At 38.8% G+C, this 18,589-nt stretch overlaps 1 protein-coding gene and 1 long non-coding RNA gene across 6 annotated transcripts in view; one reads left to right on the top strand and one right to left on the bottom strand.

The window, feature by feature from the left end:
* Positions 1–18,589, bottom strand: part of LOC132369028 (uncharacterized) — a 130,221-nt gene that overhangs the window by 28,030 nt on the left and 83,602 nt on the right. The window lies entirely within an intron of this gene.
* CHN1 (chimerin 1) overlaps positions 1–18,589 on the top strand; it is a 202,800-nt gene that overhangs the window by 178,251 nt on the left and 5,960 nt on the right. For all 4 annotated transcript variants that reach the window (XM_059928131.1, XM_059928133.1, XM_059928132.1 and 1 more), the window contains 4 exons: positions 1,291–1,375; positions 11,217–11,390; positions 12,426–12,503; positions 15,885–16,022. In XM_059928131.1, coding sequence (XP_059784114.1) covers positions 1,291–1,375; positions 11,217–11,390; positions 12,426–12,503; positions 15,885–16,022 — 475 coding nt within the window. The remainder of the gene's footprint in view (positions 1–1,290; positions 1,376–11,216; positions 11,391–12,425; positions 12,504–15,884; positions 16,023–18,589) is intronic.

The following is an 18,589-nucleotide window of genomic DNA, read 5'->3' as shown; positions in this document are numbered from 1 at the left end:
CGTTTATATGTGGAATCTAAAAGGAAGGAAAAGACACAGATGAACTTATTTCCCAAGCAGAATGTTTACCAAAGGGGAAAGGGGAAAGGGGGAGGGATAAATTAGGAGGCTGGGATTAACATATACACACTACTGTGTATAAAATAGATAACCAACAAACAAACAAAAAACCACTTATATAAATAGAACAGTAGTAAAAATGACAGTCTTAGCTGTGAATTTCATTATTTGCCATAGCTGTTTTGGCAGATATTTATGTTGAAATCAAATCGTCACACTTTGATTTTCACTCTCTTGTATTACTGTTTTCTGCTGGAGGAAATCATATATATGTAAGAAATTATCTCAAGTAAATGTAATTTGATACAGATTAGTAAATTCCTTGTTCCCTGTCCCTTTTCTTTTAACTTAATTCTTGAGTACATTTTCAGCCAGTATTTGCTCAGAAGTCTTAAAGTGTTACTGATAATATTCAAGATATTTTTTCTTTTATTCTTTAATGTTTGGGGTTTGGATTTATTGCTTCTCTTTTCTACCAATATTTTTTCATTTAGGTTAAGCTAGAATGGCTTCTCTTTCCTATCCATAAAGTCTATGGGTATCTTGACATTTGAATCATTCTTCTTTGGAGGTTCCTTTCTTAGGGATAAAAGAATCAAATGCAGTCAAACCTTTATGAGCTGGAAAGATGAGTGAATAATTACTATATTCAAACAGGGTTTCTGATCAACTGTAGCTTCTGCAGTTTCTAAAATATATTCATTTTCTTTTGCTAACATAGTATCAAATGGTTCTGAACAGATATTAGCCCTTTTTGATGATTCTGTTGCAACCAGCCACTAAATATCACCTTCACCACCCGTGGCCCTAACTGTGGTCACAGAGGACAGGAGATGGATCATCTGACAAAATCCTTACAGACAGGTTCTACATTACTCCTCATCCTCCTTCATGCGGTAGCGCTCAGAATATGCCCGTACTTGTATAGCACATAGATGAGACTGCTTCCAGCTGGAGGGGACCAGCTGGAAAATTCCACTGTAGAAATTGTTTTCAAAAGTAAATAGCAGAATATTGGTTTGATTTATCACCATTTCTAAAGCAAAGAGGAAATCAAGCTCTGAAGGAAATTGTAACTGCTTGGCAGTTCCACTCAACCAAGGTTTTTCTAGCTGTAACCATACTGTGCCTCCTGATACTGACTATGGCTTGTGTATGACTGCTTGGAAGGGAAATAATCTCCTCATCTGTAATCTCCCCTCAGGCCACTTTGTCACTACTCTTTTTCAGGTCCACACATTCAGGGGGCCGCACTGGTGTGAATACTGTGCCAACTTCATGTGGGGACTCATTGCTCAGGGAGTGAGATGTGCAGGTAAGAGCTCTTCCCTTTTCGCCTGACTGTGTAAGTTATGAAGCTATAAGGAGTAACTCATGAGGAGCTTTGCTATTCTGCACATACAATGGGCTGGACCCCCGTTTGCTCTTAACATGCAACAGGCTGGATTCTCAGGCAGCCAGTTTGATTACTGATATTTTATCTGCCCTTCACCTTCTTGTACTTAATGGGCAGCAGTCTGGTCCATTAAAAAGAGAGAAGTTGTCTTGTTCAGAAAGTCTGATAAAAGGAGATAAAAGTAAGGCAGTTATATTTGCCTTGCCTTTGATGTTGCAGCAACTAAATTTATAAGAATGATTTTTTTAAAGCAGTGTACAGGGACCTATGATTGTTGCCTTAGAAACTGAATTTTAAAGATAACTTGTTAAGCTGAATTGTCCTTACTAAATTTTGTGAAATCAAATTGAAGCTTTAAAAAAATCTGTGAATTTATCTTAAAAGATGATTACCAAATTCTGAAAAACCACTTAGTCACTAATATTTTGTTTGTGACATTTTGAAATCTTGAATATGTCATATCATCTTTATAAAGATTTAAATTTAGAAACTTGAAGGTTTCCACATAAAGAAATAACCAACTCAGGGATTTATTGAAATGCTTTATGAAATAAGTAGTTATTCACATCATGTGAAATTCATTTGTATAGAACAACTATACTGAGTACTGGCCATTTATTCAAACTGCTCTAAATTCTGGTATAGGCTTTAAAATAATTATTTAAATTTCAGATGTGTAATGTTAGGTCATAGAAGTTTCTTTCTGCTATTTAAATTGTAAAGCTAAAAAATACCTTCTTACATGTCTTTTGCCTGAAGCTTAACTCTAAAAATGTATGTGAAGAAGTAAAGTATTTCAAAATGGTAACTGAAGTAATTCTGTCAAGTTTAGCACTGTAAAAATCCACATTTCTTTTGTGGCATGATTCCTAACGGAATATTTTTGTTGTCCATTATGTGCAGAAACTTCTGGGGTTTGATTTTTCTTATTTCTAAATTGCCTTTTCTTTGAATAGCAAGGTGTGGTATGCATTGCATGTGAACATTCCAAGTCGCCCTTCCTTCAGTTATAACTCCCTTAGCACCACTAAGGCATGATAAGGTTCAAGGCATGTATCACTAGCCAGGTCCATTCAGGGACCTTGCTGCCATGAGGAGGGGGAGGAGTTCCTCACGTCTTGACTTTGAACTGTGCAGAGGTGTCCGTCAAGGAGAGCCTCAGCTCAGAGCCAGTCTAATTCCTCCAACATCCTAGAGGGCTGACAGCCCCATTTGCAGGTCTCTGCCCAGAGAATAAGTGAGGACATTATCTTTCTGGCTGGTGGTTACCCAGAGTCAGGATGAGGACCCATCACTAGGAAGGTTGTGGTTGAGCCTTTGAACTGGAGGAAGGTTGTGGTTGAGCCTTTGAATGGAACATAGTCGTGTAGTTAAGAACATCCACGTCGTTGTGGTGTTTCAAAGGCAAATGGAGTACCCTTTCCAAAGCACAAATCACCTGCTCGAAGAATGGTCGTCTTAATAAGCCTGGTTTGCCTTTATGACATAGCCTTGACCAGCTGAGACTGCAACGGTTTCTTACACACTTTAAGACTGTCACTAATTCAAAAGCTTTTCTTTTACTAGAGTGATGATGTTTATTGTTTACATTTTGAAAGAGTGAAGGCCATCTACATGGAAATTTTGAGTCAGCTATTAGCAGAGAACTAGCACAGCACATGTGAATAATCTTTGGCCATATGCTACAACCCCAAATCATGTTTAGAAGAAATGTTTTGGAATGTTTATGATAGTAATAATGTGAAGGAAAAGAAGAAAGAAAATGATTCACCCCATCCCATAGCCACCCACTTGAATAGCCTCCACTTTTTATTGTGAGTAAAGGTCAACAATGTAAAGAAAAGCCTTTTCATTTTATGTTATATCTTGTCTTCAAAAGCATTATATTCTATGTGATTGGAACCCTATTACTGAGCAATATAAGAACAAGTCAACCCATTTTTTTTAAATGTGGAAGGTTGGGATTTGAATTACTTCTGTTTTCTATGACAACTAATTACATTTAGATTGACAGTGGGATTCTTTCATCTGAAGTGGCTCATCCTGACCTTTGAGCCATCTACTTTATATAAAACAGAATGCAAAGAATTAAGAACTTCAAGAGAGAGAGAACTAACTGTGGTAGGGTGAACATTGGCTCCCCAAAGATGTCTACTTCCTAATGCCTAGAACCTGTGACTGTTTCCTCTCATGGCAAAGGAGACTCTGTGATTAAGTTAATGAAGTTGAGATGGGCAGATTACTGTGGACTGTCAGAGTGGCCCAGTGTAATCACAATCAAAGCGTCCCTGTAAGAGGGGGGCAAAAGAGGCTGAGTCAGATAAAAGGTATAAGAACAGAAGCAGAGGTCAGAAAAGAGCAAAGATGCTATGCTGCTAGCTTTGAAGATGGGGGAAGGGGGCCATGAGCCAATGAATGCAGGCAGCCTCTGGAAGCTGGAAAAGGCAAGGCAAGAAACAGATTCTCCCCTGGAGCCTCCAGAAGGAGGTCTTAGGCTTGCTAAGGCCTTGATTTCAGTCCAGTGAAACTGATTTTGGACTTCTGACCTCCAAAACTGTTAGATGATATACTCGTGTTGTTTTAAACCATGGAGTTTATGGTTATTTGTTACAGCAGCAACAGAAGACTAATACATTAGCCACTAAGCATTAAAGCTTTTACTTCCAAAGAAAAATGGAAGTAATACTGCCTGTCAGAAAAGAGATGTATTTATCTGCTTTTGATCCCTAAAACAGCTTGCTTTGTTCTGGTTTCTTTTTTCAAAATCCACCAAGGCAGAAGAGCGGTTGTCAGGAATTTTTAAAGGAATGTTTGCCAAAAGCAGCAGTTTTGTATCCCACCACCCCCCTCTTTTTTTTTTTTTTTTTTAACATTATGCAAAGTGTTGGGTGGTGTTCCAGTCACCAGGCTGGTGGCAGAGTAGCTGAAGGAATCAGACTGAATCCAGCTAATAGCAAGCAAGCTGTCCCTTCAGTACTGAAAGCTCTAGGCTTGCTCAGCACCCACAGCTGACGAGGACAGCTGAGGGGGCAGCAGGGACGGTCATGGGGATGCAGTCATTGCAGACGTGATCTTTCCGCAACTCCACAACGTGAGGTTCCACAGTCGGCGTTAAACACCTCACCCACCACAGTCTCCCTTACTTTAGGCTTCTTTAAAGTGAGTAAAATGACGTTGCAAGAGACCATCTAACTGCAGCTTGGGAGTGGTGATCCTCCTACTGAAATATTTACGAGCAAAGTAAGTGGCCTTCAAAAGTTAAGTGCAAAGGATCATTGTTGTTCAGATGGAATAATTTTCCCAGACCATTTTTCCTTTCTTTATGAAATGTAAGCTTATAGGTTAAAGTAATCTATTATAAGATCACCAAACATCTCTCTCATGAAAAAGACCATTATTCCACCAGCATTCCTGAATTGTTTTCATTTTAGCCTTCCCAAAATATTCTAAGAAGTTAAGCCGGATAATAATTGTAAATCAGACACATCAACTTAGTGTTGGTTATTTATGAAAGTAACTTCATTTTTCCAGTGTATCATTATCATTGCTGCCGGCCCCCAAAAGGAAATGGCAGCAGTTTTTTTCCTAATAATAAAATGTATTTATTGCTTTGCGTATACAAGCACTTAACTTTTAGGTTGGAGAAGGGGAAGTAATGTCTTCTATTTTAATTACTGCTTTGATTGTACCTAAAAAGTTGTTTGTCCCTGTAACCCAATGAGAAATTGGTTAGACTTGCTTACGACTTTCATGTAGCTCCTTTTAATTGAAAGCAATGTTTTCATAAATATCCCAAAGAACAAAATATTCTTCTTAATTTTGCTTGTGAAAATAATGACTTCTGATGCATGTTAGAAATGGGCTAGTCCCACTTTTCCTGGGTGGGCATGGAGGTGGAGGTAGGGACAGCTAAGAGACATGTTTTAAAATAAAACTTCTATTTGCAATTAATTTAAAATAGGAACACTCATAGGAAAGAATGAATGATTACCTTTCCTTTCAAAACACACATTAACATTACCCCTTAATCCTATCAATAGAATATAAATAATATCAGCTATTTATTTCAAAAAATAGGTTTCTGTGCTTTTTAGATATAAAGCACGCATGTTTTTTAGAGAAATCAAGCCCAGAAAATCTGAAGGTAACCTCAAATTAGTATTCTAATAGAAATACTTGATTAATAAGGACAGAATGAAATATGATTTGAATTTCTCATTCCTCCTTTCATGTGTTTATTCTGTGCTTATTAACTTGAAGAATTGGGAGGGGGCAATATGATTTAATTGTAACATAAAAATAACCTACCAAACCAAGAGATGCAACAAATGAAATAATCTTTTATGGACTTTTTTTTTCATTTATACTGTAGAGCTTCCCTGGGAGAAATCGAACTATATAGGAGTTATATGACTTTAATAAATAAGTATGAAAACCAAATAAAGTCTTAATGGCAACCTGAAATATTGATATATTGCTAGTCCCTGAAGCAGCAATTTTCAGAGCCAGCGCAGAGCTGGTATATTGCACTGTGAACGTAAGGGTATAATGATACTTCACTTTAATGACTTTACCCCATCCTTTGGTCTTTTGAAGGACTTCATATCCAATCCTGCCAAAAAATTTGGCCTTTGAAATTTATTTCTAAAATTGAGCATAATATATTGTCCCATAGTTTAATCTTAGCCAAATGTAAGAAAGAATATCAGTTTAGGAAACATTTCCCTTCTCGTTAAATACCTAAATATGAGCTCAGTCATCTCTTTGTCCAGTTTTCACTGAGTTGCAAATAAATTAGGCATTTGCTGATGTGTAAAATGGGAGATAACTGCAAACATTCAAAGGAAAAACGTTAATATTAATATCAGACCATTAGTGCCATTCAGATGTTCTGATATTCTGTGGATGCATCCAAATTTTACTGTTTTGCCTTCTACTGGATTTCCACTTACTTAGGAAAGAATGTGACAAAACAAGAATTTAATGGGTAGGTTTTATCACTGCTTTTTAAAAGTCCTTGCCAAATCACATATAGATTTCTGTAACAGTAAAATATAGCAGAGCCTTTTAAACTCAAGTATATACAACAAATAATAGGTACAACATACATCATTGAATAAGAGGTTGAAAATAGCAAATTCATCTTCAACCCTGAAAACAATAACTCAGCGTACATGATGTACTGCTGGTGAAAAGTGGTATATATATCACTCAGTGGGAAGAGCACAGGCTGGGAATTAGGAAGCCAAGGTTTAAATCTCAGTTCTACCAGTTTCTGGCTGAGCAACTTGAACAAGTCATTTAGCCTCTCTGAGCTTCATTTTCTTTGTGAAAAGAAGACACTGGGGTAGGTTGTTACTAACAGCCATTTCCAGCTGGATCTGTGACTTCTGGGTACACAAAGTATGAGGCACATCAACATTATTTTTAGATAATGAAGCCCTGCTGACTTTTATACTTTTAAAATATTATGTAAGAGTTCTTCCAGTTCTAGACGAGTTGAATAAATATGTTTTATTCCTCACAATAATGATAACAAAAGACCCTGGACAGAATATATACATCAACTATCAAAAGACTGTGAAAGTTGGGTAAAAGAAGGAAGGCTGATTAGGGACCTCAGGACTCAAGGAACCCAGAAGCGAGTTGCCTGGTGGTATTTTGGATTTTGGGTTTTTTTGAAACTCCTGTGTATCCCAGCCTGAGCATTAAAGATACCCACAACCCATAAATGCCAATAGGCACAGTCAAATCCCGAGAAAAGCTGGCTCTTCCTAGCCAAAGTCCTGGGAAAAGGGCACCCAAGCCGGACAGAAGTCTTTTAGCCGTATCTACCATTCTCCAGGTGAACACCATGATAAAGCCACATTGCTACCCCTACCCACGGACTTCTGCTGGACGCTGCAGCAGAAGTCGGTGGGTAGAACCCTGTTTTCCATCCCACTCTGCAGTAACAAGGTTGCACTTCTCTCCTGTGAGTCTGTGAGTAGAGCCCTGTCTTCCATCACCACCTTGCAGGAAGAAAGTGGTACCCCTCCTTGGCTGAGACTGTGGGTGGAACCCTGACTTTCATCCCCCCGCCTACAGTAGAAGCAGCACCCACTCAGCCCAAGTCTACGGGCAGAGCCCTGTCTTCATCCCTGACCTTCAGTAATGAGGCAGCTGAGACCATGATCGGAACTCTCCTCCGTGCCCACCTTGCAGCTCCATGCAGCACAGCACTCCTCCCCGACCAGGTCTGTGGTCAAACCCTAACTTCCATCCCTACCCTGCAGTAATAACTAGGATATGGCCCTCTTCCCTCCCCAGAATGTGGGGTAGAGTCCTGCCATTTGAGTAACACACAAGTTTGGTAGGCAAAATAGCACTGCAATAGCATTACAAAGGCTTTGTAAACTAGTTTGACGTTTGAAACACAGCCTATGAAAGTGTGCCAGGACGTGCATTCTAAATCTAAACAGGTTAACTACCTGCTAAAATTGAAAATTTCAGTAGGAACCAGAGTCTTATAACACTCAAAATATCCAGGATGCAGTTCAAAATTACATTTCATACCAAGTACCAGGAAAATCTCAACTCAGATGAAAAAAGACAATCAACAGCCGCCAATATTGAGATGACAGAGATGTTGGAATTATCAGACAAGGAAAGCAGCTATCATAAAAACTTTCCAAGAAGCAATTAGAAACACTCTTGAAACAAATGAAAAAAATAGGAAATATCAGAAAAGAAATAAAGATATAAGAAAGAACTAAATGTAAATTTTAGAACTGAAAATTTTATTAACAAATAAACCCACGGGATGGGCTCAATGGTAGATATGATATGTCAGAGGAAGGAATCTGTGAAGCGGAAGACAGATCAGTAGATATTATCCAATTCAAATGAGAGCAAAAATAGATTTTTAAAAGTGAACTGAGCTTCAGAGACCTGTAGAACAGTAACAGAAGATTTAGCATTTGTGTTTTTGGAGTCCCGGGAGAGGATAACGAGTGAGAGGGTGAAAGATATTTGAAAAACTGGTGGCTGAAAACTCCCCAAATTTGGTGAAAGCAGTCAGAGAAAAATGATGTACCTATTTGGAGGTGCGTTTATGTAAATGAAATGTATAAAGAACAGTGTAGATGAGGAAGCAGCTATAACCCCAGCATCCAAGTCCTTCTCAGGACCTGGCATTCACATCTGACGAACACAGAATTGGCCTAGAAGTCAGCTTAGCTCCTGACCTTAAGCTGATTATGACAATGAACCCTGGGGCACTACCTAGGAAAGGCCTCTCAAAATGTTTCATTCTTCTAAATAATAACAGAGTCATGGTAAACAATTATAATTTACTATGTGTAAGCATTTTATGTGTATTAACATTAAAGCCTCACATTAACATAATAATAGAACCTAATAATAGATCTAATATTAATGGATAAATACTATTATTATTCCCATTTTATATAACTGACGCACAGAAAGTTTAAGTAACCCCCTCAAAATCACACAACTAATAGATTCTAGATCTAACTCTAAATTACGCAAGTTATACAAAACATTAAAATTTCAGGGGGAATGAGGTCCTTTAAGTGGCCATTGCCATTGAGTTGCCTTATGATTGAATCAGAAATCTTATTTATATCTAATATAGAATAAAGAGGAATTTGGGGTTTGGGTTATGTATTCATTTGGACATTATTTAACTACACAGAAGTGTTGGGTCATTTCTTCAGATGGTACAGATTGAGCTCCTTGCCCTGGCAGCCTTTACGAATTCAAAGAAGCACATGTTCTTCTTTAGTGATGACGACGTTTGGACACTATTAGCATGGGCTGTGCCATTGCCAGTGCTGTTCACTTACACACACATGTTCAAAGACTCAGCTTCCCTCTACACCTAGCCTGTTTTTGCACATGGGAGGTGCTCAGTACACATGACTACTTCACTTAGAGTCACCACAAGCCTTAAGTTCTTTTTTCAAGTTGGTAATATCTACATATTTAACGAAAGAACAATTCCATTTATAAGTTTTGGCTAGTTTTCCTTGTCTTTGTTAACTGTTACTGCCATATATATAACTAGATTTCAGCTTTACCAAAAGTCATAATAATGATGATGATCATCAGTATTTGTCTAACATTTTATAATATGCAAATCACCTTGAATGCATTGGCTTACTAATTCTCATAACAATTCTGTGAGGTAAATGTTATGCTCCCCTTTCTGCCCAAACAGCAAGCAAAACTGAAGCTTGCCCAAGGACCACAGACAGTGGTCGTGATACTGTATGGTTTTCAAATCCATTAAGACCTGGCTGTAAATTGTGTGTACCCCAGTTGGATTGGATTTATGAGAGGTCAGCATCAAGTTTTCATGAACTTAAAAACAAATGGGTAATATTTTAAGCAAACATAAAGGTGACATTTTTAGTTAAATTATTCAGGTATGGTCCGTGTCTCTTAGGTCCAATTTAGCAAAATATTTGTATTCCTCTCTATTTCTTCTAAAATGCCATTGTGCTCTTCTTGTGGAAAATAAAATATCTCAAAATATTAACTAGACAATATTTGGGTTCTGGCATCTTAGAAGCTATAACCCAGTAAAATGACAAAGCAAAGGAACAACTTCAGTAGAGGCAATATGGTATAGGTGTTAAAATCGTGGACTCTACAATCTTTGTAGGCTTGAATTTCAGCTCAAATGTACTAAATGCCGTGGGTAAGTTACTTAACACGTACGTGCTTGGTTTCATCAGGTTTATGAAAGAGAAGAATAAAAGTACCTGGTTTATAGAGTTTTGTGTAAATAATGTAAAGCACTTGGAATAGTGCTTGGCATTAGTAAGCTGTTGATAATAGTAGTAACAAATAATAACTGTGGCTATTTTTAGCTACTAGATGTATTCTATATTCATTATCTTATACATATATATAAAGAGTTAGGAGTAGATACAAATAAGAGCAGCATCAATTTAAGAGGGCCCTGGGATACTCTTACTTTTGGAGGTTCAATTCCACCTCATATCAGATTTATTAAAATGCAGTTATATCCACATTGAATATAATTTTTTATATAACTTTAAAGAAATGGAACTTTACATTTTTAGTTGGCTAGTTGGTGTAATATTACATTTTGTAGACATTTAATTGAACACTTACTAATTTTGTTTGGCCTGGGTTGGTATTCTCCTGAGATCATACAGCAAGTAACTGACAGAACATGAGCTGGAATTCTAGTCTTCTAACTTAAAATCAGAATTTTCCTAAAGAATGAGAAGAGGGGTTTCCCTGGTGGCGCAGTGGTTGGGAGTCTGCCTGCCGATGCAGGGGACACGGGTTCGAGCCCTGGTCTGGGAGGATCCCACATGCCGCGGAGCAAATGGGCCCGTGAGCCACAATTACTGAGCCTGCGCGTCTGGAGCCTGTGCTCAGCGGCGGGAGGGGCCGCGATAGTGAGAGGCCCGCGGTGGCGCACCGCAATGAGGAGTGGCCCCCGCTTGCCGCAACTGGAGGGGGCCCTCGCGCAGAAACGAAGACCCAACACAGCCATAAATAAATAAAAAAAATTAAAAAAAAAAAAAAAGAGTAAAGGGACTTATGTTTAAAAAAAAAAAAAAAAAAAAAAGAATGAGAAGAATGTTTCCCCCACTCTGCAGGCTGGAAGCTAGTCCCCTTTTAAACCTAATTCAAGTTGGAGTGTCTTGCCAAAATAAACACTCCAGAATGCTCAAAATTCTGAAAATAATAATGAATTTTTCCTTTCCTCATTCTTTAGATTGTGGTTTGAATGTTCATAAGCAGTGTTCCAAGATGGTCCCAAATGACTGTAAGCCAGACTTGAAACATGTCAAGAAGGTGTACAGTTGTGACCTGACAACACTCGTGAAAGCCCACATCACTAAGCGGCCCATGGTGGTGGACATGTGCATCAGGGAGATTGAATCTCGAGGTGAGGCATTTCCAGCAAGGTTCAGAGCAGTCGTAACTCACTGCACAACCAGGTTTTCTTCTGCAAGTTTAGGGGGAATGATTTCAGATAACAAATGATCTGAAAGTCTGAAATCAGTTAACAGGTAATTAACCAGCATGATTTCAAGGTACATTTAACCAGTTATAAGAAATATACTTAAAATATATTTATGGTTGATGCTTCCTGTCTGTAAAAGTTGATATGTAGGTACCAATTCATTTTTCAGTTTTTATATTTTTTCTTAGGTCCAAAAAGCAAAGGTATAAATGCTCTGTTTAAAACTATCCTAGGCCAAAAAACCAAAAACCAGAACGGCATGCACCCTAATTATTCTATGCCACTTGGGAAAAACTGCTATATGCCTATTAATATAGTTTATCTTAGTCTTCCGTTATGTAAAAGAATTTATGGTGTAAGGGGGGTGATGAAATAATTTCCCTTAAGACCTAAGGTATTTGATCTAGTTAGACAAAATGATGAGCCAAATTACAGATATTCAAGTGACACTAGGTCAGAATTAAAGAACTGTGAGGGGCTTCCCTGGTGGCGCAGTGGTTGAGAATCTGCCTGCTAATGCAGGGCACACGGGTTCGAGCCCTGGTCTGGGAAGATCCCACATGCCGCGGAGCAACTGGGCCCGTGAGCCACAACTACTGAGCCTGCACGTCTGGAGCCTGTGCTCCGCAACAAGAGAGGCCGCGATAGTGAGAGGCCTGTGCACCGCGATGAAGAGTGGCCCCCGCTTGCCGCAACTAGAGAAAGCCCTCACACAGAAACGAAGACCCAACACAGCCAAAAATAAATAAATTAAAAAAAAAAAAAAAAAAAACTTTAAAGAACTGTGAGTGAAATGGTTTTATTTTAGGAGAAAAGTGCGAAGAGGTTTCTAAACATGTATATTTCATCATTCTTCCTGACACATTACTTCCCCAGCCTAAAGTATGAGAAGTTAAAATTTGAATAAAACGCATAATTCCAAAGAAACTAATTAGCTTCCCTGCTTTATTTCTACAGGTCTTAACTCTGAAGGACTGTACCGAGTCTCAGGATTTAGTGACCTAATTGAAGATGTCAAGATGGCTTTTGACAGAGGTGTGTTTTCCAGCAGGTTCATTAACTTAGGACAGTAATTCTCTGCCAAAAAAGGCACAATTTCTTATGTTATTCTTTCCATTATTTTTCTAAATCATTAATGATTATTATGCCAAATGAAAAGACTTAGCTTATAATTTTTATTATTTTTTGTATTAGTTGTAAGTATTAAACTGTTAAATTTCAGGGTGAGAGATAAGCATAAAATTTAACTGTATTACCAACATTTGAGTATCCAAGGCTGGTCCACGTTCACCAAAATGTATACATAGCAGTTAAATTTACCAAGAACCACGGAGAAAACAGTGGAGGTGGATGGTAGGGGAGGGAATCTAAGTCACTGCACAGCTCAGATTCTCCAGGTTTGTGGTGGCCCACCTAACTCTGCCTGCCGTGCATGCCTCTGCGGCATCTCATTATCAAAGTTTGAGCTTGTGTCGGGGCAGGAATCTGAGAGGAGCTGGGGACCTTCTGGCATCAGACCTCCCACTGTGGGAGGAAGGACCCAGCCAAAGAAAAGCTCAATGGGACTTCTTTTCTTTTAACTAACATTTAAATTAAGGTTTGTTGCCATGGTTCTCCAGTTTGTCTTTGTTTTGAGCACTGGAATAGGTGGTACCAAGGAACTGTAAACTTGAATACAGGAAGTGAAACAGAATAGGAGTTGTGATCGTAAAGAGCCTCTTTCCTTTGCAAGTACATATTTCTAGTTCCATTACACTCCTCTCCCATCACAGACCCCTTACAGCCAACAGAGACAGAAGACAATATAAATGAGATATTACTAACCCAGTAGGAGGAAACCTAGGTCAGCCCACATATTTGATAAGATTGAAGAAAATGAGGTGAAGTAATGGCATCAGGAACAACCCTGAATCTACACCAGACTGAATGTTAGGCATTTCTTTTTCTCTGAAAGGTAGCAACTGAGCATGTCCATTCCCAGCCACTGGCCATGGGAGATTTTCCATATAATTCCTCCTCTCCTGCCCCTGCCCATAGTTTCCTCTGTTAACATCTCTCATTCATACAGTAAATCTGTTGTAATTGATGAGCCAACATTGATACCTTATTATTGACTAAAGTCAATAGTTTACATTAAAGTTCACTTTTTATGTTGTACAGTTCTGTGGTTTTTGGCAAATGCATAACATCATGTATCCACCATCACAGTGTCATACAGAACTTTCACTGCCATAAAAATCCCTACGCTCTACCTGTTCTTCTTTCCCTTCCTCCCCTGAACTCCTGGCAACCACTGATCTTTTTACTGACTCCGTAGCTTTGCTGTTTCCAGAATATCATATAGTTGGAATCATACAGTATGTAATTTTTTCAGGCCGGCTTCTTTTACTTGGCAACGCGTATTTAAAGTTCCTCCATGTCTTTTCATGGCTTGAGAGCTCATTTATTTTTATTGCTGAATAATATTCCTTTGTCTGGATATACCACAATTTCTCTGTTCACTTATTGAAAGACCATCTTGCTTCCATTTTTTTTGGCAATTATGAATAAAACTGCTGTAAACATTTGTGTGCAGGTTTTTGTGTGGACAAAAGTTTTCAACTCCTTCGGGTAAATACCAAGGAGTGTGATTTCTGGATTATATGGTAAGCGTTTGTTTAGCTTTGCAAGAACCTGTCTGTCTTCCGAAGTGGCAGTTCCACTTTGCATTCCCACCAGCAACCAAAGAGAGTTCCTGTGGCTCCACATCCTTGCCAGCATTTGGCGTTATCAGTGTTCTGGATTCTAGCCATTCCAATAGCTGTGTAGGAAAGAGGCTGCTTTTTTTTTTTTTTTTTTTTGACATTTATCATGGTTTCTTTTATTTTTGAATACATGTTTGCTTTTTTTTTTTAACATCTTTATTGGAGTATAATTGTTTTACAATGGTGTGCTAGTTTCTGCTGTATAACAAAGTGAATCAGCTGTACATATACATATATCCCTATATCCCCTCCCTCGTGCATCTCCCTCCCACCCTCCCTATCCCATCCCTCTAGATGGACCCAAAGCACCAAGCTGATCTCCCTGTGCTGTGCATCTGCTTCCCACTAGCTATTTATTTTACGTTTGGTAGTGTACATTGATACAGCCACTATGGAGAACAGTATGGAGGTTCCTTAAAAAACTAAAAATAGAACTACCATACGACCCAGCAATCCCACTTCTGGGCATATACCCTGAGAAAACCATAATTCAGAAAGAGTCATGCACCACAATGTTCATTGCAGCTCTGTTTACAATAGCCAGGACATGGAAGCAACCTAAGTGTCCATTGACAGATGAATGGATAAAGAAGATGTGGCATATATATACAGGGGAATATTACTCAGCCATGAAAAGAAATGAAATTCAGTTATTTGTAGTGAGGTGGATGGACCCAGATACTGTCATAGAGAGTGAAGTAAGTCAGAAAGAGAAAAACAAATACCGTATGCTAACACATATATATGGAATCTGAAAAAAAAAAAAAAAAAAAAGGTTCTGAAGAACCTAGGGGCAGGAGAGGAATAAAGACGCAGACATAGAGAATGGACTTGAGGACACAGGGAGGGGGAAGGGTAAGCTGGGACAAAGTGAGAGAGTGGCATGGACATATATACACTACCAAATATAAGAGGCTGCTTTTTAATCATTAAAAATCTTTCATAAACTAAATGGAATAAAAGAAATCTAGTATAAGATCTAGCTCAGAGTAGATACTAATTAAGTCTTTAGTAGATGAAAATTCAGCTGTTTTAACAAAGTACTAAGTGCAGTGGAGGGCAGAAGGGGCCACCCTGAAAGAAGGCCAGCTTTGCTTGAGAGTCGTAAGGCCCGGCAACTCTAAAATTTCCTCTATTTTGTAATTTTTTCTCTTGTTATCTCAACACTCTAAAGTTTTGTTTTGCTTTTTCACTTCTCACTACCTCTCCTACCCCCAGGGCTCAGCCAAGATCTAACGTTAGGTGTGGGAACCTGGGGTGAATCAAAGGTGGCCTCTTGTGCTGGGTCTTTTGTAAGTTGGGAGGACCTCAGTTGTTATTTTTCTCATTCTCTATGTTTATTTTAGAAAGGAAAAAAAAGTAACCCCACATTATTCCCCTAGGAATTCTCAAGTACTCATGAAATTTAAAAATATTTCTGTTAACCTCAGTCATCTCCTACTTTTCTCCTCTATCATTAAACATGGAAAAATAAGTAACTTCAGAATATAAAATTCAAAAAAATATTGTTTTTCACAGAAAAAAAACATATATATATATATTTCAGCACAGTGAATTTGATGTTAAAAACTGAAGCATTGCTAATCTTTAAAAACAGTATACAAAAATGTTATTTGTTAAAAGTGCTATGAATCCAGATATTTACTTCTGTTTCTTTTAACATCCTTCAAAGATGGTGAGAAAGCAGATATTTCTGTGAACATGTATGAAGATATCAACATTATCACTGGTGCACTGAAACTGTACTTCAGAGATTTACCAATTCCACTCATCACGTATGACGCCTACCCTAAGTTTATAGAGTCTGCCAGTAAGTATGAAGGCGTGCATTTGTAACCTGACAAATCGCCTCTTCTTGGTAATCACATCTCCTGTTTTTTCTGCTGAGTATCTTGAATGCATTTTATGAAATATTTCTCCCTGGCCTCTCTCCATGGCTAATACACTCACAAGAATTTTGAACTCTTCTCCAACATAGGTTATTTATGACTTCTACCATCAGAAGCATCTTTGCAATGTATTTTCCAAAGTAAGGCTTATACCAGTTCTAGATATGGACCAGTACTTTTGTAAAATAAGATAAAAATAACTAGAAAAATAAAATTGAAAAAAACAAGACCAACTATTTGTTATTAGATTCAGCAAGCATGAAGATTACTCTGTCAGATTGCTATAAAATATATAAATTCTTACTCTCAATTTCTGTCCTTATCCTGTGACAGGCCATTAATAAGCAGTTTGCAAACTGGCATGGGTTCACAGATTATACTTTAAGGAGCACTATTTTAGATCAAAAAGTTATTTTTTAAGTTCTAATTAAGATGAAAATGAGAAAAAGCAAAGACTCATTTGCCAAATTTTATTTATGGTGCAAAAATCATACCTGTAATTTACACTTGTTTTTTTAAAGAAGGGAATTCTTAACAGATTTTAAGTGTTGGCATTACCATTTTTTAGAAGAGATAGGCTATTTCTGTCATTTACTTTTCTCTCTTAAAAACCATATGCTGTGTTAATCTTTAAATAATAACATCACTTCCTTAGGAACACTGATTTGCTTTCTGATTTTGAAATTTCACAAGTACAAACTTTCTTTGTTCTAACTTCCAGTTTCCCCTTCAGAGCCTGTGTTGAGAATTTCCATGGAGCCCTGATTTCTCGCGGGTCAGCTCAAGCTCTCATGTAGAGAACAGCTGTGAGAATTACACTGGTTTTTACAAACTTTCATGTTAGAAGCCTGAAAAGACTCTAGATCTCTTCCATGGGAATTGGGGATTCAGGGCAGATCATTGAAAATTGTCTGAGGGAGCTTACGGGTTCTTCTTTGGTGGGGCAGAGGTTTCCTCCCCAGAGAGATAAGTCAGATCGCCACTAACCTGGAAGGCACTTGAGATACACCTGTATCGCGAAGGGCTGCTCAGACCTCGGTTTGCTCTGACCCCCAACACAACTCTGGGGGCTCCGCTGGATGGTGTTCCTGCCCCCTTGTTGCTTGTTAGTAAAATTGAAACTCAGCTCTGTGGCTACCCCAAGGGCATCCGATTAGCACAGGACAAACCCCGGGTCTGAACGCTACACAACCCCTTTATCCACTTAGAAGAAAAATCTAAGCACTCCTTATGGATTTTAAGGCCTTTTGCCCCACACCCCCAAACTACCTCACCTTCTTTCCCCACACCCACCTGAGTTGCTGAGGACAATCTTCCCTCTTTATTATTCTTCCAAAGCATTTGTCACTGTTCTTGGGTTTGTGTCTGAAACAGCCCTCCGGTGTGAAATCAGCAAGTCCCCTTATGTCACACCTCAGAGAGCTCTTGAAAGCACATCGTAAGAGAGAAACTTTCCTAAATCAAGGTAGAAATTCCATTTCCTTCTAATATAAAACTGTTTTGATGTGTGACATCAAAAACCCTGGCATAATGCTTACACACAATATAAACGTTTACTGTACGTGTTTGATACCGATATCAAAGATTTGGTGGAGCATTGTGTCCTTGTAACATGTCTTTCCTAGTAGTAGAGTCTGTTTTATTCTTTAGATGCACAGATACAGCCATTCTCTTACCTGTATAAGCAGATAAGGAAGACGAGTGAAGCTAAGATTTACAGAGCATATACTAGGTGTCAGGAATGGTGCTAGGCACTTTACACCCATGATGTTGTTTTAGAAGAAATGAGGTGTTACAGGTATAAGTAAATTGTCCAGGGTCACGTGGTGAGAGGAGGTGGCCCTGGCATTCAAACCCACATCTGTCAAAGCCGTGCTGTCTCCACTCTACACACAGCCTGGCTCGCCTGATGGAACAGGGTACAAAAGGCTTAAACAGAGGAGGAAGACAGGCGGGGAGGGTGGAACCCTTTCCAAACAAAGGACAGGGCTAGCTCACCCCTCCTGATGAGCTTTTTGTATCTCAGCCACTAAAACAACTGGGACCGTGTTTTTCAGGTCTCAGGTGTCTGGCATTTATTAGCAGCCCTTGCCAACAAAAAAATCAGAGTTTGTGTTAAAGCTTTCTCCTGCAAAAGCTGTTTGAGCTCTGCTCTTGCAGCCTCCCTTGGAGAAGCTGCTGGGTGAAAGCTGGAAGGGAGTGGTGGCAGGAAATGAAAAAAAGGATTCAAGGGTGGAGGAGGCCAGGGCATCCCAACCAAAATCTTGAAGAGCTTCATAATCCCCTGGAAACTCACTTATGAACCACCTAGAAGCCTTGGTCTACCCAGCACTTCTTCCTCATTCCCTCTCCCCAGTGAAGAAATTGGTGCCCTACAATACAAAGGCCCAGAAGACAGATGCTTCTCACAGGCCGTGCTCAATAACCCAGCATGCACGGAGGCTTCCCAACCACCGTGAAAACAGCACTGCCACAGTTGAGCTCCTGG

Source organism: Balaenoptera ricei, chromosome 7 (genome assembly GCF_028023285.1).
Source record: "Balaenoptera ricei isolate mBalRic1 chromosome 7, mBalRic1.hap2, whole genome shotgun sequence".
NCBI lineage: Eukaryota > Metazoa > Chordata > Mammalia > Artiodactyla > Balaenopteridae > Balaenoptera > Balaenoptera ricei.
This window is presented reverse-complemented; position numbering and strand designations above follow the sequence as displayed.